Source organism: Peromyscus leucopus, chromosome 3, assembly GCF_004664715.2.
Source record: "Peromyscus leucopus breed LL Stock chromosome 3, UCI_PerLeu_2.1, whole genome shotgun sequence".
Taxonomy (NCBI): domain Eukaryota; kingdom Metazoa; phylum Chordata; class Mammalia; order Rodentia; family Cricetidae; genus Peromyscus; species Peromyscus leucopus.
In genome coordinates, this window is record NC_051065.1 from 53,937,479 (window position 1) to 53,963,540 (window position 26,062).

The 26,062-nt window shown below is 43.0% G+C and overlaps 1 protein-coding gene across 1 annotated transcript in view; it reads right to left on the reverse strand.

Moving 5' to 3' along the window:
• Window positions 1–2,090: 2,090 nt before the first annotated feature.
• The window catches only part of Lrguk (leucine rich repeats and guanylate kinase domain containing), a 112,026-nt gene continuing 88,054 nt past the window's right edge, over window positions 2,091–26,062 (reverse strand). Inside the window, exons 17-20 of the mRNA XM_028866154.2 lie at window positions 8,870–8,958; window positions 6,939–7,064; window positions 4,207–4,355; window positions 2,091–2,817 (exon numbers count right to left, since the gene is read on the reverse strand). Of these exons, the coding sequence (XP_028721987.1) occupies window positions 2,687–2,817; window positions 4,207–4,355; window positions 6,939–7,064; window positions 8,870–8,958 (495 nt within the window). The 3' untranslated portion in view covers window positions 2,091–2,686. The remainder of the gene's footprint in view (window positions 2,818–4,206; window positions 4,356–6,938; window positions 7,065–8,869; window positions 8,959–26,062) is intronic.

A 26,062-nucleotide genomic window follows, 5' to 3' on the forward strand; every position in this document is an offset into this window, starting at 1 on the left:
GGAGGGGGTTAGTACGGGTCCATCCTTGATTGGTCCAGTTTTTCCCGGGCCTGGACTTTATCTTATTCTAGCTTATCTGTTTGCCCTGTCAGGAGTTTTACAACTCCTCTCTGGGGTCTGGTCATGTTATCTCCGGAGAGGGGCATCAGGTGGTTAATTGGTTACCATCAGACATCCTGACTCTGTTCTTTTGTTCCTGGGGCTGGTGCCATCATTTCTGGGGACTTGAAACTGGCCTGGGTCTATCTATATTGAGATATCTTTGTCTAAGGCCCCCTTTTTGAGACAATAGAGTGAGGGTCTTGTTATGCCTAGATCGTGTCACCAAAGCCACCATTGGAGACTTTAGGTACAGAATGCAAAAGTAAGGTGTTTTCTAAGTTTACAAGCCTCCAGGGAGGCTCTTCCAAATCTCTCACTCACAGCAGGGAGGTTGGAAGGAGCCTCCCCTTTCTTTGTGAGGCTAGTTCTTAAAGGCACAGACCATATAATTTATTTTAACCCGCCTCCCTTTTTAGTCTTTTGGTCGAATATCCTGACTGTGTTTTCCAAAGTCCCTGTAGCAGATACAGCCACCTGGGGAAAAGGGGTCTAAGTTCTTATCTACACTTAGGAATCCTGGTTTAAGCTTCTCTTTGTCTGTAGGGGATAGAGTGGGAGGTTTTACTGAGGTATCACACTGACCAGGGATGCACCTTGAGGAGCCAGAACAAGCAGCTGTGATTATTGTGGAGTTTCCTCAAGGTATCTGTGTACGGATGGTCTTTTTGTTCAAGGCAGGCAGGATAGTAAGGGAGAGTACAGCAGTTGCCAAATTGCCAATTATGGACTGAAATTGATCCTCCCCCAATCAATATCTTTCATTACAGAAAGATGAACATCAGAAGGAGTGCTTATAACACAAACTTATGGATCTTACCATTAGCACTGACAGTGATTTGTTTGTTTGTTTTTGTTTTTCAAGGCAGGGTTTCTCTGTGTAACAGCCCTGGCTGTTCTGGAACTTGATTTGTAGACCAGGCTAGCCTTGACCTCATTGAGATCCTCCTGCTTTTGCCTTCAGAGTGCTGGGATTAAAGGCGTGCACTACCACCACCACCACCACCACCACCACCACCACCACCACCACCACCACCACCACCACCCAGCAACAATGATTTTTTTTAAAATCAATGTGAAGCATCTTCCCTGCACCCCAGGAAGAGGTAGGTCCCCTCATATACCTCAGCATCATTCTGGATGAGGTGAGGAGGAATACCTCATTACTGATTTCGACATGGCTGGTTCCAACTCTGTGGAGAAAGGTCAGTGCTGGCTTTCCACAAGATCTCTCAGGGTTCTATCTCATCTGTGGGTTTGTAATTTGATGGGCTATCAGAAAGTGATAGACACTGAGTAGGTAAGACCTAGTAGAAAGGATTAGGTCCTTGGAAGAATACTCTTCAAGACTGTATCTTGTCCCTGGGCCTTTTCCTTCTCTCTGCTTGCTGGTGACCTTGAGGTGAACAACCTCCTTTGCCTCAAGCACCGGTAGCAGCAGAATTCTGTCTTGCCTCAGGGCAAAAACAGTGGAACCAGATAATCATGGTGTGGAATGGAAATCAAAACAAATCCTTCCTCCTCTAAATGTTTACCTTGGGTATTTTGTTACAGTGGCTGAAAGCTAACTAAAAGAGAGTTTAATCTGCTCCAGTTTGGAGTAAATTAAAGCAGATAGAAGATGGGAACCAATGGAAAATCATGTTGAAACTGAGTTTCTGTTTTGGAGAAGGTTATTGGCAGGGGTAATGTTTTAAGATGGGGATGTCATCAGATAATAAAAATAATCAACAATAACTACAGTATTGTGCAAAGGATTTTGGTCCCACTGGTCATCAATACATAGCAAAAAGACCACTTACCAATCCAGAAGGATGTATTTTGACACTTTCAGAGTGAGGATAGCCTTGTGGGCACATATTAACTGACAACCAGCTTTAAATACTCAATATTATTTTCCTGCAAAAACCATGGAGTGAAATCACAAGAATAATGAAAATTGTTTAAAAATATTTCTAATAACAAGCAGTACCTAATTAGTCTGGAAAGGATGAAATAAAATAATTATGATATTTTTTTATTCCTTAGTGGTACTAAAGAGCTCCCCAAATTATATTGATTAATTCTTTTGAGAGGTACAGTTGATATCATATTAGTCACAAGTTAAATGGTGTTCTACCATGTTTTCATAATTAGAATAAAAAACTTAATATTTTGAGTGCATCATCATAGTCATGAAAATCTGAACCATACAACCCCAGTTGGATATACCCAAAGGTCACACTGTGCATAAAATGAAAAAATGTTGGGAGATTTTGGTATCTTAGATCTCTGAACAGGAAGCACCTGGGGAAATCGGTTGAGGGAAGAAAAAAACTCAAACGACATTTTTCAGGTTAAGAATAACTAACATCGCAAATAAAAAATAAATAAGCAAAAGATGCTCTTCAGAGAATCACAATTTAAATTGATGGAGAGATTTAGACTCTTTCTTCAGTCATGAGTTGGTTACATCAGAAACAGCTGAGATCCACGGCTGTATAAGATGAAGGAAGGACTGGACTTTGTTAGAACAAGCTTTCCATTTTTCATGTTCAGATCAGATAGTGCTGGTCTATTTGCAAAGATCAGCGCTCACAGTGCCGGTCTATCTGCGGCCATGTGGTATCGGAGGAAGGGTAGGTTTGGTGTTGGCACCCGGGTTACTTATTGGAGCTGCAGAGAATTTTTTGTGCTGGACAAAAATTTTTTCCTGTGCAGATGCTGGTATGTGCATCACTGTAAAACATCAAAAGAAAAGATAGTACATGCCATGAATCCCTTGAAACAGAAGAAAATAAGTTTAGAATTCCTTCACTGCCGTCCTAAGATCAGGCAGGAGGCAGACATCTCATGCACACAGTCGGACAGGATTAGCTTGTGTAGAACTGCCCAGTGACCAGAAGCTTTTGGGGAGAGGAGGCGGCACTGGGGATTAAATGAGGGCATCGTGCATGGGAGGCAAGGGATCTACCACAGTTGGTTTTTTAGATTTTTATTGATTTTAATTCTTTTAAGATTTTCTTAGAACTATTTCTGACTGACAGAACCAGGAAAAGAGGAGAGTCACCACCTTCAAGTGTGGTCCACAGGCTCTACCAGGCTCCAATGGATAGTTCCAATCCATCGATCACACAAACGGCTCTGGTTAAACTAACCACATCACAAACCAAAACCGAAGTCATGGATTTGGGAAGGGGACGGGTAGGGAGCTAGAGGGGAGAGGGAGATGAGAGAGCAGTCAGCCAGCCTAGTCTTTCCTCTCCTTCCTGGACGGACTCGGAGATGAAGATGTCTTCTTTTGATTGGCAGGCCCCTGCCTTAGTCTTCCCTTCCTTTTGGTAGCACCAGCCACTGTGTCCTCATGGCCAAGCAAACTATGGCCTCTAAGTTCTTTTGAGATCCTCTAATCACTCATGAGCAGGGGTTCAGGCCGAGCATTCCCTTTCTGTCCCCAGGCAGAACATCTCCTGTACGTGGCTGTATGTGGTTCGTTCCTTCCTTCCTACCTTCCAGGTTCTAGGGAATTCTGCCAACTTAAGCATTCCTGTATCAGCCAGTGACTCAGGAAGTGCCCCCTTCCATCCTGACTTTGGGGCCTTCCCATTCTTACCTGTGGCCCTTCAGTTTCTTCACACTGCTTAAGGGCTTTACTCAGTGTTGCTGATGAACATGGCCACACAGCCCTTGGGGGAAAGGGCAATGGCCATTCCGTCTTTGCATGAATTTGCACACTCACATGTGTGTTAAGAGCAAGAGAGGGGGTGAAGGGGAGGACTGGGCCAGATCCCTCAACACTGGACCCCAGAATCCTGCCAACCAACCCCCTCCTACACAGGAGACTGGAGAGCAATTCAACATTCTGTGTTTCCCTTTGCTTTTACTAGATGGAGTCACCACAGACGTCCCCACGTTTTCTGGCCCAGACCCAGGTAAGCATCCTAGTGGCTTCTACTCTAAGTTACTAAGTGACCAAGGGTGAACTTCCAACCGTTCAGAGCTCTGTTTCTCATCTGTAACAGTAAGGCAGAAAACTTAAGGAGCCTCTGACTTGAAACAGTCATTTCCTTCTAATCATGGGAAGGGGCAGAAGAGCGAGAAGCAGAATCATGGTGGAACGATGCAAACCTTTCAAAGCCCGGTCCACTTCGTTGTCACTTGCTGCCGATCCTGGGCGTGAAGAAGCCCCTCCCTCTGGGAGCTGAAAAGGAATTTCTTTGGCCCACGGACAAGCGTGAAATAATGTAGAGTATCTCATAGAAATATAGGGATCCTTGCTAAAGAAAACATGAAAAATGAAGATGGTTTTGAGATTCAAAACTCCTAATGGTCATAAAATTTACACCCATGACTTTATGGGTTACTTTTGTCAAGTAAGGTCAGTCGTTGACTAATGTACCTCCACTGACCCAGTTCTAAGCAGGGTCTGCAGCAGGTGGCCTGGGTTCATGTGCACTAAGTACTATATGTAACAGCAAACACTCCTTATCCACTGTGCAAGCATAATGCAGGACCTGCAAAGGGTGAAGCATGGATGTAACTGCAGGTGTATAAAACAGGATGAGCAGGCATAGAGCCCATGTCTAGGAGTCTAGAAACAAGTGCAGTTGTTTTGAATTTGTGTGTGTGTGTGTGTGTGTGTGTGTGTGTGTGTGTGTGTATGCAGGTATGTCCATATATGTATGTGGGTATGAAAAGTAAATTTATGTTTTTATATAATATTGATCCATAGTGTTTTGTGATAGCAGCCTCAATAGATGAAGACATTATCAGCTCCCACAAGTGAGATAACTGGCCCTGTGGTAAATACAGTCTTTAGGATTCTGGTGTAAGCATCTGTGCTGGTTAGTGGACACCAACTAGAGTCATCTGTGAAAAGGAAACTGCAGTTTGTCTCCCTCGGATTGGCATGTGACATGTCTGTGGGGGCGGTTCCTTGACTAAGGACTGATGTCCACTGAGGGCAGGGCCATCCTTGGGCTGGTGGTCCTGGGCTGTATAAGAAAGCAATCTGGCCAGCCATGGGGAGCAAGCCTGTGAGCGGTACCCTTCCATGGCTTCTGCTTCAGCTCCTGTCTGTGTCCAGGCTCCTGCCCTGCCCTCCGTCAGCCAGGGACTGTCACCTGGATGTGAGGCTGATGTAAGCCCTTTCCTTCCTGAGTTGCCTTTTGTCCGTGTGTTACCCCAGGGACAAAGAGACAAACTAAGATGATTTCCAGCTGACTTTCAAAAGGCTGCAAATTTTCCCCCCAACAAAATCGAGACCCTCTCACAGCATCCCTTTCTTTGCTCTGCTTTAAGAATAATTAATAAGAGCCTTTGTTAACTCGCCGAGCAGAGAGTGCTCCATTACTTGAAACTGCTTTCCAATTACAAGCAAGATTGAGCACTGTCCCTCTTATGTATTCATTAGCCCCAAGCCCACTCCCTTTGTAAGCCCACGGGGTGCGACTTTGCTTTCTTATTCCTTAAGGACGTCAGTACTTTTTCAAATCACTTTGTGAGAAACTCCTTATTAATCTTGAATGTTCCTAAGTAATCAAAACATTTTCTGTCTCCTCATCTATATTTTTTCAGCTCTCCAACAGTCTTTTAGTAACATTCAAATTCATGTTTCAGTGTGTGTGTGTGTGTGTGTGTGTGAGAGAGAGAGAGAGAGAGAGAGAGAGAGAGAGAGAGAGAGAGAGAGAGAGCATGTGAGCGAGCACATGGATATGCATGCATGAGCTGCAGAGATTATGTGGAAGTCAGAGGACAACTTTGTGGGGTTGTTTTCCACCTTTCACCTTTCTGGGGGTTCTGAGGATCAAACTCGGGTCATCAGGCTTGCGCAACAGGTGCTTTGCTACCTGCTAAGCCATCTTGCCGGCCCTTAACGGCATTTAACTCTTTAAAAACATGTGTGTGTGTGCGTGTGTGCGTGCGTGCGTGCATGTGTGTGTGTGTGTGTGTGTGTGTGTGTGTGTGTGTGTGCGCGCGCGCATGTGCATGCATACATGGGGAGGCCAGAAGTTGATGTTGACACTGGATGTCTTCTTCAACTGTTCCTCACCATTTTTTTTTTTTTGGACAGGGTCTCTCCCTTATTCAGCAAGACTGCCTGGCCCCCCAAAGCCCAGAGCTCCTTTTGTTTGTGTCTTCTCAGCTGTGGGATTACAGATGTGTACCGCTGTGCCCAGGTTTGGGTGCTGGAGATCCAGATGCAGGTCCTCATGCTGTGTGGCAAGCACTTACCCACTAGGCCACCTCCCTAGCCCTCTCTAAATAAAATCCAAAGCAACCTGTCCCATGCAGCATTTGTGCTGCCTTTGGACATATTAGAACATTAGGACCTTGAAATGGCCTTTTAAATGTCAGCCACCGGTCGATGACGCATTCACTAGTCAGCGATGTTAGCTGCAAATTACAGGTACCAATCTGGCTCACTTTGATATTAAAGAGGATGTTATTCAAAAGCTATTGGATGACTTCAGAATCAGTGGAAACCAAGAGAACTACATTAAATACTGGACAGGGACAAAGGTAAGCCAGGAGTCAAGGTCACGGCTGAGTCACAGCAGGACGAGACTGCAGGCTATCACCCTCTGTTCCACCAGAAGGGATACCTGCAGCACTGTCGGGTTCTGGTTTCATCTGCTGCTGGATGGACTATCTCCACCTGCTCTGCCTTATTGTGTCCCTCCCTCAAAATGCAAGGAAGTTCCCACTGTGCCACATGCTCACTGCAGGATCTGCTCCTTGCACATCACAGTGACAGGCGGACCTGCTTGCTGCACAGTTTCAGAATTTCTCTGAAGCTTGCACATGAAAACCACCATTTTAACAAACCTACAGAAAATAACTGTTCCAATCCAACTAACCTCATTTCAGGGTATGGTCCAAAGGGGATTTTAGTGTGATCTTCACAGAGCTCAAAATTTTTCTGTATTTCCTCCAATGTTGTAAAATACTGCAGGCCACTGACAGTAGGTATTGGTACCGGACCCCTGCAAGCAGAAAGAATTCTGTAGTGCTGTCAAGTATGCACACGTGCAAAATCTAAACACTGACCATTGTGTCCACAAAACTACAAATGCCAATGGAGTCTACTTGAAATCACTCACTTCAGAACTTGCCCTGGATGGTGGCGTCGCTGCAGCCCAACTTGAAGGTGAAATGCACATATATTGTTGGAAACATTCCTCATCCATTATGCTACTGATATTGGCAAATTACCTCTCTTGCAAATTGTGTGTACTCCATTATAACCCTAGTCCATTTAGGTCTAACCATATAGCAATATACCAATTGCTAGAAAAATTGAAGTAGATATTTCCCTACTTCATTTATAATCTAATTCTTTGAAATGGTCCCCAAGTAAAACATTTCTGAAAATTATAATATTATATTCTGAATTAAATACTAGTTATGAAATATTGTTTTTCATCTGTTCAGGTGCGTAGGATTTATATGTTTGTTCCCTCAGATTGCCTTGTAAGAAAAATAATCATTAACTAGGCATAAACCCTACTGCATTCACCTTGGCCTTGCTAGAGATGCTATATACACAGCAACCAAACTCCACTGAAATGCACGTAAGTTCCCAGCATCCATCTGCCTGTGATGGTCCATTGGACCATATTTAAAACTACTTAGGTCCTCTGATCATGGGTGTGATGGCTTCTGATGCAGTGGGGACACTCTCTTCTGGCTACCACCTGCCCAAACCCCCAGCAGAACTTTATATATACATACAGCCTTGTATTTTGAATTGGACCACCCAAAGATAACCTAATGTGGAGAAAATTAATTATACTTTCTTTGATGTTAGAGCAAATAGACAAAAATTTAATTTTATTTATACTGACTAAAGATTCCAACATGTATCACAGATAAAAGAGGCAGCATAGAAAAAGCTTCAAATGGCTTTTCAGATTCAGCTTCCTGGGTCTTTGCATCCTTAGCTTCCCTAAAAAGCATTTTTGAATGCTGATTTTGAGATTTGGTTATTGATCTTAGCAATTTAAAAAACCTGGGACTTTCTCCATTTCATTACTCAAACATTCTACACTTGATTTCAGCCAAAAGGCCAAGACATGGTCATTACTCAAATATTCTAAAAGGTCACATAGTAGAATTCAGAACACTGAAACCCATGACATTAATGAGAAAATAACAAGAAATATATAACCATCTCATGATCTGGTTATTTTGAGTAAAACCTAACAAGGCTGAGTGTGCCTTTTCATACATAGTAATTAATCGAACAATAAGTGTCACAGCCAGTAATATCTATAATGCTCTCACTATGTGGCAGGCACTAAGTAAAACATTTTATACTCAGGACCAAAAATTCATGGATTAATACGCTATGGCCCTCACACTTCTGGGATTTATGGCCTAGTATGGAAAGGAGAACTGAACAAAAAACCCCCACAAATAATTATCATTCTTTGGACAGTGATGACAGACAAGTACAGGGAACTCAACAGGATGTTAACTAACCTTCAGGCATGAACAGCCTTGGTACAGGTGGACACTTATATTCAAACACAACTAGAAATGTTACTTTGTTTTCAGTCAGGAAAAAAACATCAATTCCAGTAGCTATAGGCACAGTGTGCCTCTTTAAACAATAATACATAAATGAAGATCTACAACTTTCAGACAGAGTTTAATATGAACCACAAGCATCCATTTGGGTGCAGAGATCTCTGCCTATATTGATGATTGAGGGTTCATTTGGTGTACGCAGACACTGGAACATCAATCTAAGATGGCTCGGGCATCAGCCAGTGTGATAAATCGCTACCTTTGAAACAGGAGTGTGTGACCACGGGGCGTCTTTCCCATGAGTGCCTGCCGGGCTGTCTCATGCTGTCTTTGGAGAGAATCTCTTTCCTAGGCAAGATACATGATCAAAAAATTAATGTGGAAAAGATGTCAGATGATTAAAATTGCCATAATCATTTTCTCCTTACTAGAGATTTCCAAATACACGAAGGGAAAAAGGGGGCAGGGTAGATAGGCATAAAAAACAATTGATATTTATTTAGTGGAAAGACAGAAACAAATTTTATAAATAAGCCAAATACTTTTCAGACACTAAAATATAATAGGGAAATTTTATTTGACCAATAATAATGTCAAGGTCTTTAACTTGTAATTTACTTTTATTTATTTATTCAGAGACAGGATTTCATGTATCTTAGCCTGGTCTCAAACTCACTATATAGTCAAAGATGACCTTGAACTTCTGATCCTTTTTCTATCTCTCAATGCTGAGATTATAGGTGTGTGCCTCCATGCCCATTTCATGCCAGGGCTTTCTGCTTGCTTGGCAAACACTCTACCAACTGAGCCACATCCAAGCCCACAATAGGACATTTTTTAAACTTTCTTTTTATTTATTCTTTGTGTCATTCGTATCATGCATCTCCATCCCATTAATTTCCCATCCCTGCGTATCTGCCCTCTGCCCTTGCAGCCCCCTCCCCAATGAAATTTAAGAGAAAAAAAAAGAAAAAAGGGGGAGGGGAGAAATCTCATCAAGGAAGCTGTAGTGTGACCTAGTGAGTCACGCAGTAAACCTTTTTGTTTATATACCTTTACTTGCAAGTAAGTGTTCATTGCAAAGAGTCATTGGTCTGGTTCGAGGCCTTTGGTTTCTGCTATACTGCTGATACTGGACCCTCACTGGGACTCCTCTTGGATATCCTATTACTGCCCTTTGTAGTGGAGATCCTGCAGTTTGGGGTCAGCAGGGCCAGTCCCTTCACGTGCTCCAGCAGATCACAGATGGGGTAGATATTGGGGTGTGCCAACTCATAACCCTGGTTCAGGGCCTGGGTAGTTCCAGGGTTGGTCAGCCGGCCAGCTCTCCCTTGTCCTCACCACCAGGGTGAGCTCTCCTGCATTGCTTTAGTGAATTCACTCTTTGCAGAGATAAGCAGGGTGTGGGGCTAGTTCTCCTGCTTTCAATTTCTCAGGGTTGGATCTCCCACACCTACTCTTTTAGGGCCAGCTCTACTGTGTTGCCCAGGCGTGGTGTAGGGACCACTCTCCCCAGGACTACAGCTGATGAGGGGCAGGACCCACTCTCCTGCTCTTATGACCTCAGGGCCAGTTCTCCCATCTGCCTCAAGTGTGGGGGCAGGGCAGGAAAGACACATCTCTCTCCTGCCTGTGCTACCACAGGACAAGTGAGTAGTGGGGACAGCTCTTCCAGGCTCACAGTATCAGGGCTGGCTCACCCACACCTCCAACAACAGGATTGGCTCTATTCTGCTGCCCAGGCAGGGTGCAGGGCCTGCTCTCCTGTGCTGCCCAGGCAGGGTGCAGGGCCTGCTCTCCCGAGTGTTGCAGCTGGTAGCAGGCAGGGGCAGTTCTCCCACATTTATGACCTCAGGGGCAGCTCTCCCACTCCCACCTGCCTCAGGCGTTGATGGGGGTGGGGTGGGGTGACAGTTTTTAGTAACATTTCATGATCACGTGTTTTATGCTTGTTTGAGACAAGTCTTGCTGTCTGATCCTGGCTGGCTTGAAACTCACTGTGTGCACCAGGTTTGCAGGGACCCTCCTGCCTCTGCAGGACCTGCCAGCTACTAGGAAAACAGGCATGTGCTATCATGCTAGGCCTTTTAATATTTCTTACGAGATTATAAACTTCTGAAGGGCATTGGGTTGGAGTTGACTTTTATCTTTTCACATGAAGCAATTGAACAAACATATTCAACCATAATTAGATCTGGTTTGGAAACAGTAAAAATTGAGGGTTCTTCCTCTGCATTTGTCTTCATCATTATCAATATAAATGCTTAGGAAACACTGGATGACAATACAGGAATATAAAAGATGCATTTTTTTAAATCTAGAAGGTTCATAATTTTCATTAAAAGGGACCTAGAAAAACATAGGGCTAAAAAAAGAAAGAAAGAAAAGAGTATACACGCTGTTTTTATAACCACTACAGGTGTTTATAACCAGATCCTCCGATGGAATGTGACCTGATTAGCAACCATTCAACTACTGGATCACCCCACTTTCCACTCCCAGATATAAAGTTCTCTCTTTACTAAACAAAACATAGCAAGTGCTTATTTGTTTTACATAAAAGACTATTATTTAGGAAGAAGTGTACTATAGCATGTACTTTAACAGCAAATGCATTTGAAGTACATTAATCATTTCTTATAATAACCTAATCTGAAGTAAGCCTAGATGCTTGGTTTCCCCTTTCATGACAAGACCCCACTGTAAATCGGCTTTCACTTAAAACTCAGAGGGAACAAAGGCAAACAAGCATGCCAGGGTACAAGCTATGGTTGGTTACAGTAGTAAGCCTGGGGAACTGGGAGGGGCTCAAGTGTTTAAAGTCTCAGAGGAGAATTTTTTTTTTTTAACGATTAAATTTTTTTGGGAATGACACTGATGTGATTCTAAAAAATGTGTTTTTATTATAAGTGCACTAATGTCAGAATCAGCATGTTTCAGCCTCTCTGCGAGAGCTGGCACATCTTCAGACCAAATATCCCTTGGGTCATTACGTCACTATTGTATGCCCTGCACACAGCACAAAGTGGAGGCTCAATAATTATCTTTACTGTACAACAGAATGGATGATATTTCCCCTTTTAAAACTATCTGGAGTGGAACTTGCTGTCAACTGTTCCTATCTCCATAAAGTTGAGGTTAAGGGTTTGCATTTAAAATTAGTCTTAGAGACTGACTCATGGGTGTTATCATGAGCTCACTGGACACAGGCTCTCTGATGGGTACTGGTTTATCAAAAGCATTTCCTCTTTCTCTGGCATGTGCTCTGTGTCTCTTAGAAAGGCAGGAAGAGAAGAAAATGTGTGTTGAGAGGTCAAAAGAGGCTGTAGAAAGATGAGAAAGGAAGAAACAAGCTCTATTCAAACCCCACCAAGTAAAATCTGCAAATAACTCCAAAAATGCATCTCATAGCATCACAGTGAAATAAAAGAACTATACACTAACAAAACAGAGTATAAAATAGCTATCTATATTCTAGCAAACTGAATATTTTGTTTTTAGGGTTATTTATTTACCACTTAGGTTTTACATTATTGTTGTTGTGTATGTATATGCCACTTAAAAGGGGTGTGGAAGTTGAAAGACTTTGTGGAGTTGTTTCCCCTTCCATATTTTTTTTATTTAAAACTTTTTTTTATATAGTATATTCTGACCATATTCTTTTCCCTCCTTCAACTTCTCCCAGCTCCCCCCACCTCCCTACCCATCCAACTTCATGGTTTTTAATCTCTCTCAAAATACCACAAAACTTAAAATCAAAACAAAAAAAAATAAGACAAAAAATACAACAACATAAAAGGAAGCACATGAAAGACACAGAGTCCATTTTGTGTTGGCCAGTTTCTCCTGGGCCTGGGGCCTTCCCTGAGTGTGGTCCATACACCCAGGGATGCTCCTTTGGAGAAAACGGATTTTCCCTTTGCCAGCAGATATGAAGGCCAAACAGCTTCCTGGTTGGGGTGGGACTTTGCGTCCCCTTCTCTGTGCTGGGGTTTTGTCCAGCCGGAACCTGTGCAGGTCCTGTGTGTGCTGTCACAGTGTCTGCGAGTTCCTATGTGCACCAGCCCTGTTGTGTCTGGAAGATGCTGTTTCTTTGTGCTCATCTACCAGCTCTGGCTCCTACAGTTGTTTATAGCCTTCTTGTCAACGAATTTCCCTGAGCCTTGAGAGGATGGGTTTGATGAGGATACCCTCCCTCTTCAGGACTGAGTGCTCCAAAGTCTCTCGCTCTCTGCATGTCGTCCAGGTGTGGGTCTCTGTGTTTATTACCATCTACTGCCACAAGAGGCTTCCCTGGAGCCAAGCGATGTGCCGATCTGAGTGAGTCCCAGCCAATGGTCTCTCCTTCCATACTCCCAAGAATTCCATAGTCTGAGCTTAGGCCCCCAGGTTTGTGCAGTACGTGCCCTTAGCCACTGAGCCTTTTGAAGGAGCCTTGCTGGCTCCTTTTTTATTCAGTGTCATGTAAAATCATTATTCCTTTGCCCTAATGAATCACTCAAGGCTCAAACATTTACTGCTGTAACTTCTCTTACGCTCTTTTTCTTATTTTGATAATTTAATGCTTGATGTAAACTATGTCGTAACTGGGGAGATAACACCTCTCGGTAATATGTCAACATGGGTTTTATTTTTGTTTTTATTTTGAGGTTCTGGGGATAAAATCTCAGGCTCACATGCTAGGCAGTGCTCAATCTCTGAGCTAACTGCTCCCCACTCCAAGTCCCAAAGCAAATTTTGGATTTCCCACAGCCTCCACATAAAGATACATGGCAACCATAACTTCCTACCTGCACTCACACAAACAACTCTAATTACACTCAGTGGGCCACACATACCAAGTACACTTGGAGGTTGGAGACAGTCTTGTTACGAGGAAAGGCTTCAGTGGGGAACGGGAAGGGATGGGGAGGGTGAAAACCATTAAAATTCATCACCGCCGTATATGAAAGCATCAAAGAACAGGAAACTAGGAGCCAAATAGCAAAATCAAAACTATGTCCAACAATTTGCAAGAAAACCAGGTGCCCAAATATCCCCTCAAGCCCACAGCTGAAGCACAGGAGGGGCACCCCCACTGTACACTGGGTGAGGATGGACCTCCACGGTAAGTTCAAGGGATCGAATCACCTAGAACTTTAAAACTTTTCCGAGGACAACTCCCACAGGGCATCCGCTATTTTTCTGTTGCGGTGATAAAACAGCAGGGCCAGGGAGGGGCTGACTTGGGGCTCTGAGAGAGAACACAGGACAACAGGCGGCAAGCACGTGGTGGGGGCTGGAGGCTGAGAGTGGGGGGCCCACCCCTTAGACCACAGACAGGAAGTGGGGGGTGCTGGGGGATGGTCTGTGTGTCAGATTACTCCGATTGGTCAATAAATAAGACGCTGATTGGCCAATGGCCAGGCAGGAAGTATAGGCGGGACTAACAGAGAGGAGAACTGAGAGAACAGGAAGGCAGAAGGAGTCACTGCCAGCCGCCGCCAGGACCAGCCGAAAGTGAAGACGCCGGTAAGCCACGAGCCGCGTGGCAAGGTATAGATTTATGGAAATGGATTAATTTAAGATATAAGAACAGTTAGCAAGAAGCCTGCCACGGCCATACAGTTTGTAAGCAATATAAGTCTCTGTGTTTACTTGGTTGGGTCTGAGCGGCTGTGGGACTGGCGGGTGACAAAGATTTGTCCTGACTGTGGGCAAGGCAGGAAAACTCTAGCTACAGGGGATGGAGGGACAGAGGGAGGCAAGGCACACTGGAAATGGCATATACCTTTTAAAACCTCAAAGCCTGCCTTCAGGGAGATATTTCCTCTGTCAAGGCCATGCCCCCTAAACCTGCCCAAGAGGGATCCAATTGAGAACCAAGTATGTGGGGGGGGGGGGGGGGGGATGACGACACATGACACATCTCATTCAAACCACCACACACACCAAGAGAAGCTGAGGAGCATGGGATACAAAGTTAACAAGATAGCATCAATAGAGAAAAAATGAAGTTCTAGACTAAGGTAGAGCTCAGGTAGCAGACACTGCCAGGAGATCTCTGGGAGGGGAACTGCCATGTATTTTAGGGTTGTTTGAAGGAACCATAGTTACCTCAGAAACTCTGAGAAAACTAACTTCATACAGACAAGCAACAAAAAGCATCTAGTCAAATTTCATATGTAGTTGTCCCAAGGGGGGAAAAAGACAAATCTTACATATAAAACAGATAAAATCTGTAATCCTGTGCTTCAAAGTAAACACAAATACATAAGCAAAAGACCCATTAAAGAACAAATACATGATAATTAAAACCCACAAATGAGGTGGTAGGACTCAGGATGAACTAGAAATACAAGGAAAAAGATTCCTCTAGAAACAACTAACCCAGAAGAAATAAAGAATGATAAAAAGAGCAAGAGAAATAATAGCTTAAGAGAACTAGAAAGGGAATAAAGAAAAAACCTGAAAGTCCAAAAGAAAAAAAAAAAAGAAGTCAAAGGATTCAGGAGGAAAGGACAGATATTTCAGACGTGGAGATCCAACATACAGACGCTAAGAACACATGACGAAAATGAACAAGGAAAACCAGCATTTGGATACAGTGCCTGAGTGGGACAGGCTGACAGCAGCCTACGAGAACTCGGGGAATTGTTTGCAGAGTGCCTTCGGTATACAGCACGAGTCATACAAAAGCCAGATACTGAGCTGCATCTAAGTGTATGCGTATTTCAGAGGTAACACAGATGTAGAATACAGAATCATGCAGCCTTTAATCATGTAGCAGGACATGAAAACGACCCACCCCTAGCTGAGAAGATGCCTGTAGCTGACAGATGCTGAGAGAGGGAGCGTCTTCAAGGGTGTGGCTCTCGGTGGGCTGACCGCCCCCCCCCCCCAGGGAAGAGCACACATCCCAGAGTATACAGGCAGCTCAAACTGTACTTAATGAGGCTCAAAAAATAAACAAAGGACACAAAATCAGTTGGACAGGGAAGCGGGGATGGATCAGGCAGGAGTGTGTGTGTGTGGGGGGGGTATGATCAAAATGCTTTCTATGAAATTCTCAAAGACCTAATAAAAATGAGGAAAAAAAATGACTTTTAAAAACAATGTTTCAGTTTTCCTAATGGAGGCTGCTTTATTTAGTATTGCTATTCAGAGGCTGTTCTCATGATGTGGGATAAAGCAGAGAGTAATTTAACGGGCTATCATAATCCTATCATTGCCCAGGTCGTTGAGAAGCCTTGGGGAAGGCTTCTCAGTGTGGAAGAAAGATAAAGGTGTAATAGAAAAAGCAAAACTCATGAGGCTCTGAATTTTAATTAGAAATATCAGGTTGAACTCACGGAATATTTTATCTAGCCAAAGGAGTGGAAGGTAGGGTCTATAGCCCAGGCGTGGAAGCTTGCCTAGCAAGAACAATGTCCTGGGCTGGGGCCCTGGTGTCTTTTATCCTAAAAAGAGTTCCTGAAGTAGCGGCCACTCCCATAGCAATGGACACTGACCTAATGACTACAATGTATTGTTGGACTATGACCTCTCACTTTAGGAAACCAAGGCAGCTTACTGTAAAAACAGCTCCAAGCTATCGTAGTTACGTTTCTGCTGCTGTGATAGAATTCCCCGACAAAATAAACTTAAGGGAGAAAGGGTCTATTTGGCTCCAGAGGGAACACTCCGTCACCGCAGGGAAAAGACATGGCTGCAAGCAGAGAAGGCTTGGGGGCTGGGGTAAGAGCTGGCTGGTCACATCACATCCACACTTAGGAAGCTGAGGATGAACAGAAGAGGGGTCAGGCTGTAAACCCCAGGGCCTGCACCAGTGGCCGCTTCCTTCGACAAAGCTTTACCTCAGAACTTCCCTAAACGGTGTCACCAGCTGGGGACCAAACAGCCTATGGGGGACATACCACATTCAAACCGTACAATCAGGTCTGGACCAGGTCAAACACAAGAGCATGAGATAGCTTGTCATGCCAAATGGCAAGGTGACATCCAAGACTCCATTTCAGAGAGGCAACTGGAAGAGATCATCACTGACCAAAGGTGAGATTACTTGAAGTCTGATATGGATTAAAGCTGCAAGAAGTCGGTGTCTTTCAAATATGTTTACTTACATTATGGTACATAGTTCATTATATATTTAACCTTTGCATGTTTGGATTTCCAGTTTAGGGTCACTGTGACTGATGCTGTCGTAAAGACTCCTGTACTCTTGGTCTGGTGTGCACATCTCTTTTCTATGGAGTGCATGTCCAGGAATGTCGTAACAAGCATAGGACATGTAGTAAATATGTCCAACTGCTGTCCAAACATGCTGTTTAACCTCCCATCTGTAGTGTAAGAATTTTCACTATGTGTTAAGGGTCTGTTTTATAATTTCAACACCCTTATTCTTTTTTTTTTTTTTTTTTTTTTGGTTTTTCGAGACAGGGTTTCTCTGTGTAGCTTTGCGCCTTTCCTGGAACTCGCTTGGTAGACCAGGCTGGCCTCGAACTCACAGAGATCCACCTGCCTCTGCCTCCCGAGTGCTGGGATTAAAGGCGTGCGCCACCACCGCCCGGCTCAACACCCTTATTCTTATAAGCATCTCATTATGATTAGAATCTGCATTGCCTCATGGCAATATGTATCTGTCATAACATCGCTAGTCATCCGGGTGTTTCCTTTGTAAAGGTTTCCTGTGTACTACCTGTTTCGTTCTTAGTTACCTGTAAGAACTCTTTATATATTGAGAAAACAAATATTCTGCCACTTATACCTCACAAGTATCTCTGTGTGGTTTGCCTTTTTAAAAATTAATGGCACTTTTATTAACAGAAGTTCTTAATTTAAGTTTTTATTACCTTTGTTTATTTGTTTAGTATGTATGTGTGTATGTATGTATGCATGCATCCTCAGGGTACATGTGGAGCTCAAGGAACAACTTTCAGGAGTTATTTTCTTCTTCTACCACATGGGTCCCACTTATTGAACTCTGGTCCCCAGGCTTAGTGGCTGAGCCATTTCCCTGATCAGAAGTTCTTAATTTTAATGTAATTCAGTGTTTCCAAATTGCTTTGTAGTTAGTATTGTTTATGTTTATATTTAAGAAACTATTCACCATGTCATAGTCATAAAATTTTCTCTTAAATTATCTTTTAGAAGTATTGTTTTGCTTCTCCTATTTACGTATTACACCCCTTAGGTTTTGCACATGGTATAAGGCTGGGGTTCAACTTAATCTCCCACTTGTATGCAGCTAATTCTATGTAAAGACCTCATCTTCTTCTGCTCACCAGTACCACTCTCTTCATAAGTCCATCCCGTGCATGCAGAAGTTTATCTCAGGGCTCTCATTCAGTCTGTTCGTACAGCTCTGAGATAGTGCCAGCATTTCCATAGAAATATTAAGATCAACTTGTCAAGTTTCACAAAGAATTGTGGGAATTTCTGACTGGCTTGCTTCATAACTACAGATTTGAAGGGAGCTGGCATGTGCACAGAGTCAATTCTTGTAATTCATAAATGTGATCTCTTCACTTGCTTAGTTTTTTCTAAATAATATTTTTATATTTTTCTATGTAGAGATGTTATGCATCTTTTTATCAGATTTATTATTAACCCTTTATTTTTAGATGCCAGTCAAAACATATTTTAGGGGCTGCAGAGATGGCTCGGGGGTTAAGAGCACTTGCTGCTCTTGCAGAAGTCCTGGGATTGGTTCCCAGCACCACAGGGCAGCTCACTACCAGAGTGACTCTAGTTCCAAGGGGTCTGAAACTCCTTCTGGGTTTCACGGGCAACACATACATGTGATGCACTACATGCATGCAGGCAAAAGACCCAAGTGCATAAAATAAAAAGACAGTCTTCGCTGTTGTTTTTTGAAAGAGTTTCTCTGTGTAGCCCTGACTGACCTGGATCTCGATCTGTAGCCCAGGCTGGCCTCGAACTCACAGAGATCTGCCTGCCTCTGCCTCCTGAGTGCTGAGATTAAAGTTAGGTACCACTACACCTAGCTAAGAATTTCTCTTTTTTTTTTTAAAGAAAGAAGAATATTCTTCAAATGTAAAGGCATTTAAAATCATTGCTATTATATTGAAATTCCTTGTACTTTTTTATACTTTTTGACTATCTAATAGTTTTGTCAAGTGCATTTCTTTCTTTTTAACACAGTATTTTTATTGATTCTTGGGGAATTTCACATCATGCACCCAATCACACTTCCCAGTCTGTCCATGTCTGTCCCCCTACTGTTGTGACCCCCCCAATAAAAATAAACAGAAAAAAAAACCAAGTCCAATTTGTGTTATCTATATGCTCACTGGGCATGGTCAAACTCTCAGTGGCCTGCCCCTAACATAGAACTGTGTCCTTCCCCGCCCACACACCTGCCAGAGCCTTCATTTGTGGAGAGCTGCACTTCAACCTCTTTACCACATGTTTTAAGAGTTCTCTTCGATGGCTTCCTGTTTAGGATGCTACTTTTTTAGGGGTTTGGGGGCTTGGGTTGGGGGTAGGGTTGTCACAGAAGCCTTCCATGTTCCTCTTTCTCAACTGTGAGTCTGCAGTCCCCGATATCACTGCCAAAGTAGCTGCCTTGCGCTTTACAGTCAGCAGGAGTTTCCAGATGATGGGTCTCCACAGGGTTTCTGGTGACAGCACACACCACAGACATGGCCCCTGGCTGCAGTAGGACCACGGACTAAGCAAGGCCCTCCGAGGCAGTGTGGATCGTCAAGTGCATTTCTGAACTGTTTCTGAATGCGGCACAGTTTATTTCATGCTTCTTTGTTACACTGGTTAGCACTGCCAGTACAATGTTACGCTATTTGTCATTACATCCCCTTAGCCAATTAGATGAAAAACTGTTTCTCTTACTCCTCTTTTAGTGACTTTCAAGAGGCTAAAAATACATGTCCTTGAGTCACCACAGTCTGATGGGCTGAGGTTAGGTATTGCATTTGTTCTCTACCTGGACTTAAGCCAAGAGATACTAGGACATCACATCTCCATTTAGACCCTTCTCCTCCTCCTCCTTCTTTAAGATCTCTTTTTATTTTATGTGGATGTGTGAATACCTGAGTGTGTGCATATGTCACATGCATGCATAGTGTCCTTGGAGGCCAAAGAGGGCATTGAATCCCCTGGAACTGGAATTACAGGTGAGTGTGAACCAACGCGTGGGTGCTGAGAAGCGAATCTGGGCCTTCTGCAAGAGCAGCAATGGTTGTTAACCACCGAGCTATCTCCATAGTCTCTTCATTGAGAGTCTAAACGAAGGAAATAAATTTTAGACCCCTCGTGTTTTCTTTATTATAATTGAGGTACAACAAATTGTCTACTTAAATTTTTATATTATATCAAACAAATATTTTAATTATATGTACATTTAAAGAAAGATTATTAGTATTTCATATCAACATCTTTTTCTATTTATCAATTTGTGTATACTTGCATAGCATGACATACATGTGAGGTCAAAGGAAAACTTGCTTGAGTCAGTTCTTTCTTTCTATCATGTGGGCTGGAGGATCAAACTTATCATTTGTGAGGCGTGGCAGCAAGCGCCTTTACCCAATGAGCCACCTTGCTGGCCCCTGCGTTCTGTCTGAGTAACATTCCCAAGTGGTCCCTTTCATGTAGGTGTTCTGTGTCCGGCCTTTTGTTGTGCTGTCTGGAAAGATCCTCAGTTCATCTCCCTGTTTGAAGACTATTTCACTGGGTATGGAATTCTTGGCTAGCAACAACTGATCACTTTCACTATCTTTGGTGATTTCTTTTGCAAAGTATCAGCCTAACTGTTGCACCTTGAACAACACTCTCTCCCCCTCTGATTATTCTTTAGATTAAAAGGAATCTTTCATTTTAGTACAGTAGGATTTCAATACAAGTATGTATCTAAGTTGGTTTTTTCTTTTAGAATTCTCCAATGTATAGCTTGATGACTTCCTTCTATCAGATTGAAGGATTTATCCCTTACCTCCACAAGTGTGGCTGTGTTCTCTTGTCTCTCCTTTTAGGATCCAGTAACATGGCTGGAACTTCTCACTGTTATCTTTGTCTTCCCTTTCACCATATTATTTTCATATTGTCTAAGAGTAATTCTTCTTACTAATTTTCCTGTCTAGTAATTCTATCCTCAGTAATATCTAATTGGGTACTAATTTCAGTTACTGTTCTCTGTCCCAGGTTTCTTAATTTCTACATACTTCCTTATCTCCACTGTTTGGATTAATTTTTCTGTACATTGGAGGTTGTAAGTACAGTCATATTAAATTTTGAAGGTTTCAAAATCTGTATTTGATGTGCTTTGCAGGAATATGTGCTTAAATGTAGGGCCTATGAAGCCCTAAATACTTTCTGTTCACCTCTTCCCCAAAGTGAAAGCCCTTCACTTACCAACCCAGGCCTGCTTCACTAGGCTTCATTTCTTCATGGCTCTCCGAGTTCAATGCTGCTGTTAGTTCCACAAGAATGTCAACGGTGTCAGTCCAACCCTCAACCAAAGGTCAAAAGAGATAAGTGACGTCTGATACAGGCTGACCTCTCGGGATCTTCTTCCCCCAATTCCAGGCCAGATCATTTTCCATTCTTCTGTTTGTTCTCTGATGCCTTTAAGTAGACTTCTTTTTAAATCCAGATTTTCTAGTTATCTTGGGCAGGAGGGTTTATCAGAATTACCAAGCCTACTGTGGCAGAAGCATAAATCCAGCCAACTGGCTGAAGCCTGGGTGATACAAGGATGTTGATGATTTCATGAACGAAGAGCTGCTGTTTCTGAATGTGGATGAGTATAGCTGAAGGTCTTAACTCTTCTCCACTCCTTGCCAACCATCACCCACAACAGAGTAATGACTAACATTTGTTTTATAAGTCATTAATTTATGAAGGTGTGTCATGTTCATTTAGGACAATGACATCATAAAGTAGACAGCATTGGCAATGTTCAGAAGAGAAAGTGACATCTTGTGTGGCAGATAAATTTCTTTTGTAAGGGACTGTCACCGAAGTGAGTGCATTTGTTGTCTTATATCAAAAAGGCAATATTTAATAAACAGTGGAAACAAGCACTGACTAAAAGTATACACGCATGCATATCTTACTCAGCTGGTTATGGCATGTGCCATGAGAAATGCCTAAGGAATCAGACTAGTTTCATGTCACAGGCAAAACTGGCCTCTTCTTCTTGTGACCACACCTTGACACACATGTATTGGCACACTGCAGCCAAACTCTAGCCCAGACAGAGCAACATGCTAAACTAGAGGGGTTGTGCTGCAGAAGCCTCATTGAACAATGCATTTCAAGATGGGTTTGATCAAAACCACAAGAATGCAATCTTCGACACAGGTGGGAAATATGCTTCAGAAAAATAGAATTTAGAAACACCCCAAAACAAGTGAGGTGGGACTTCTACTTGGTCTATCACTGTCAAGGGCTTTCCTTTTCTAATCTCTCTCTCTTTCTCTCTCTCTCTCTCTCTCTCTCTCTCTCTCTCTCTCTCTCTCTCTCTCTCTGTTGTGGTGGTATTGTGTTCCCCAAAATATTGTGTACTCTAATAAATTTATCTGGGGTCAGAGAACAGACAGCCACTAGATACAAAGGCTCGAAAATGGTGGCACTCAAACTTTTAATCCTAGCATTCCAGAGATAGAAATCCCTCTGGATCTCTGTGAGTTCAAGGCCACATTGGAAATAGCCAAGCATGGTGGCACGCCTTTAATCCCAGAAAGCCAGCCTTTAATCCCAGAGAGTGGTGGTAGAAAGCAAAAAGATATATAAGGCGTGAGGACCAGAAACTAGAAGCTTTTGGCTGGTTAAGCTTTTGGCTGGTTAAGCATTTGGCTGGTTAAGCATTCGGCTGGTTAAGCATTCAGGCTTCTAGCAGCAGTTCAGCTGAGAGCCATTGGGATGAGGACACAGAAGCATCCAGTCTGAGGAGACAAGACCAGCTGAGGATCCGGCGAGGTGAGATAGCTGTGGCTTGTTCTGTCTCTCTGATCTACCAGCATTGACCCCAATAACTGACCTCGGGTTTGATTTTATTAATAAGAACTTTTATTAAGAGTCCTGCTACACTCTGTCCTCTCCATATACATATGAGTGTGTGTGTGTGTGTGTGTGTGTGTGTGTGTGTGTGTGTGTACATATATGTTTATTTATTTTAGACAGAGTTTCTCTGTGTAGCCCTGGCTGACCTGGAACTTGCTCTTTAGACCAGGCTAGCTTCTAACTCACAGAAATCCATCTGCCTCTGCCCTCCCCACCAAATACTGAGATTAAAGCCATGCCTGGCTTCTTTTTATATTTTCTTTTTAAATGAAGATAGGTTTTGGTTAGTATACAAAGCAATGGGTTTCACTGTGACATTTTCATACACGTAGTTCTTATGCTTCTCTTAGTTCTCTCACGGCGCTCTCACCTCCTTCCCCTTTGCTTTTCATGACATGTATTCCACGACCCTCTCTTGTTCCTCCTTCCTGCGTCATTAGACCTCTTCCTCCTCTCACAATCCCCTTTTTACTTTCATCTCTCTCTCTCTCTCTCTCTCTCTCCCCCTCTCTCTCACACACACACACATATGCATAAACATACACACACATGCATACACATATATGTGCATGCACATAGAGGCAGAGACAGAGACAGAAAGATACATATGCATACTATAGATTCCACATATGAAATATTCAATATTGTCTAAGTCTTGAGTCTTGCTTGTTCCACTAACACGATGACCTCCAGGTCCATCCATTTCCTATGAATGCCATTATTTCATACTTCTCTAGAGATGAATAAAATTACATTGTGCACATGCACCACATTTTCTTTATCCATTCACTCATCTTTTGATGGACATCTAGCATGGGACCATATTTTGGCTTTTGTGAATCATGTGGCAGTAAACACATGTGTAAATATCTCTGTGGTATGCTGCCTTGAAATTCTTCAGGTATACAGCCAGGGGTTGAATAGTTGGGTCATATGGTAGTTCCATTTGTAGCTCTGTGACAAGCTTCTATATTGACAGATATAGTTTACATCCCCACTAGCATGGGCGGGACCCATCCATCCCATCCTTGGCAGCATTTACTGTTATTTCTTTCTTTGATACTCGCCATTCTGATTTGGAGCAGAGAGAATTTCAGAGCAGTTTTAGTCTCCATTTCCTTAAACTAAGGATGTGGAACATTTTTTCAAATATGATTTGGCCGTGTATACTTTTTTTTCTTCAAGGATTGCCTGTTTATTTCATTATTCCATTTATTGACTGGATGGGTTGCTTTCGTGTGCATCTGTTTAACTTTTGGAGTTTCTTAAGAAAAAAGATCTTAGATAATAATCCAATTGCTTACTAGCCACTTGGCTAATTGTTTCCCACTCTGTAACTGACTCTGTTCTGCTGACTATAACTGTTTCCTTTGCTGTGTCAAAGCTTTAATTTCATTCAATCCCGCTAGTAAACTCTCGGGCTGTTTCCTGGGCCACTACAGTCCTTTTCAGGAAGCCCTGGCCTGCGCCTCCACCACAAGCCTTTCCCCTGTGTATCTAGCAGTTCCAGAATCCATATCTTACATTCAGATTTTTTTTCACTCACTTAGAATTGATTTTTGTGCAGGGTGAGGGGTAGGTATCTAGTTTCCCTTTTCAGGGTGTCATGTAGTCCAGGCCTTGAATCTACTATGTAACAGAAATGACTTTGAACTTCTGATCCTCCTCCCCGGCCCTTCCGAGTGTTGGGACTATAGACATGTGCTGCCATGGCCAGTTTTATGTAGTGCTGGGATTGAACTCAGGGTTTTATGCATGCTGGGCAAGCACTCTAGCAACTGAGCCATATTCCCAGCTCACTAGTCTCCTCCTTTTACACGTGACTATCCAGCATTCCTAGCATTTTCCCGAATGGGTTGTCTTTTTTGCAATCTGTTTCTGACACCTTTGTCAAACATCAGGTGGCTGTAGCTTAGCTGTGTCACTTTATTTCTGAGTCCACTGTTCCATTCCCTTGGTCTGTGTGTTTGTTTTCGTGAGCCATGTTGGTTTTGTTACTCTAGCTCCATGGTGTATTCCCTGAGATGAGTCATTGTGGTTATCTCCACTGTTCCTTCTACTGAAGATTCCTTTGGCTCTTCAGGTTCTTTGTGCTTCCATATGAATTTGGGATCTTTTTTCTAGTTCTGTGAAGAATATCAGTAGAATTCTGATGAAAATTTCATCTAATGTAGAGACTGCTTTCTGTAATATTGTAGAGACTGCTTTCTATAAGATAGCTATTTTCACAATATTAATTTTGCCAGTTCGTGACCATGGGAGGCATTTCCATTTTCTAGTGTCTTTTTAATTTATTTCTTTAGTGTTTTAAAGAGGATGTTCACTTTTTTTAATTAAATTTATTCTTTTGTTGTTGTTTGTTTATTTGAGACAGGGTTTCTCTGTGTAGCTCTGGCTGTCCTGGAACTCATTGTTGTAAACCAGGCTGGCCTCAAACTCAGAGATCCGCCTACCTCAGCCTTTTGAGTGCTGGGATTAAAGGTGTGCACCACCATGCCTAGCCCCAATCATGTTTTTTAAAAAAATCTTTAAACTCCAGATGTTCAATGCTACAAAGGGAGATTTAAAAACTTAGGTTTGGAAGGCTCAGCTCATAGAAGCAATAAGCCATACCTTACAAGAATGCCAGGGTATTGAGGGCAGATGAAGAAACTATAGCCTGACATGAAGGGTCCTGATTGTCCCAGAACCAGAATGACAGAGCGCAGTGGGCACTTCATGTTAAGGTAGCCCTTCCGGGGATGGCAAGATCTCAAGCGTGGGATGACTCGGCCCTAACAAGCTTGAAGGCCAGCTGGCCCAAACCAGTACTAAGATACTCCCTTAGAGCCAACCGGGTCGGCCTAAGGGCCTTAGCAACAGCAGCTGAGACATGATCTGGAGATGACCTGGACCAATGAGAGGCAGTCATGTCACACCAGCAGATGCATATTCATCAGACCTCCCCACCTCCAGGGCGGGGTGGAAGGTATATAAGGCTTGTCTCTTCCCAAATAAACTGAGCTTGTTGCTTCAACATTCTCCCGGAGTCTGGGTCATTGACTCTATGCCTACTTGCCCCTTTCCCCCAAAGAGCAAAGCACAGGACCCTGCCACACTCAAGGATACCTAAAACTTAGCTGGGAAAAAAGATAAGCAACCTACCAGCTGGAGAAGAGAGAATGTGAAAAATACCAGAGCCAGTGGCTTGAAAAGATACCCAGGAACTTACAATTTTTTAAGTCTCTGCATTCCCAGATCATCACATAAAAATTTCATTACTTATGGAAATAAACACAACCTATTCTGAACACAGGCCCTATTGTGCATTAGACACTCCTACCTGGGCCAATGTCTGGGCATCCCCAGAGGGCTGAGTTGGGGTAAAGTTACAGGCCTGCTTTAAATGCTGTTGCCATGGAACACATTCTGTAATAGACTTGTTTTTCAG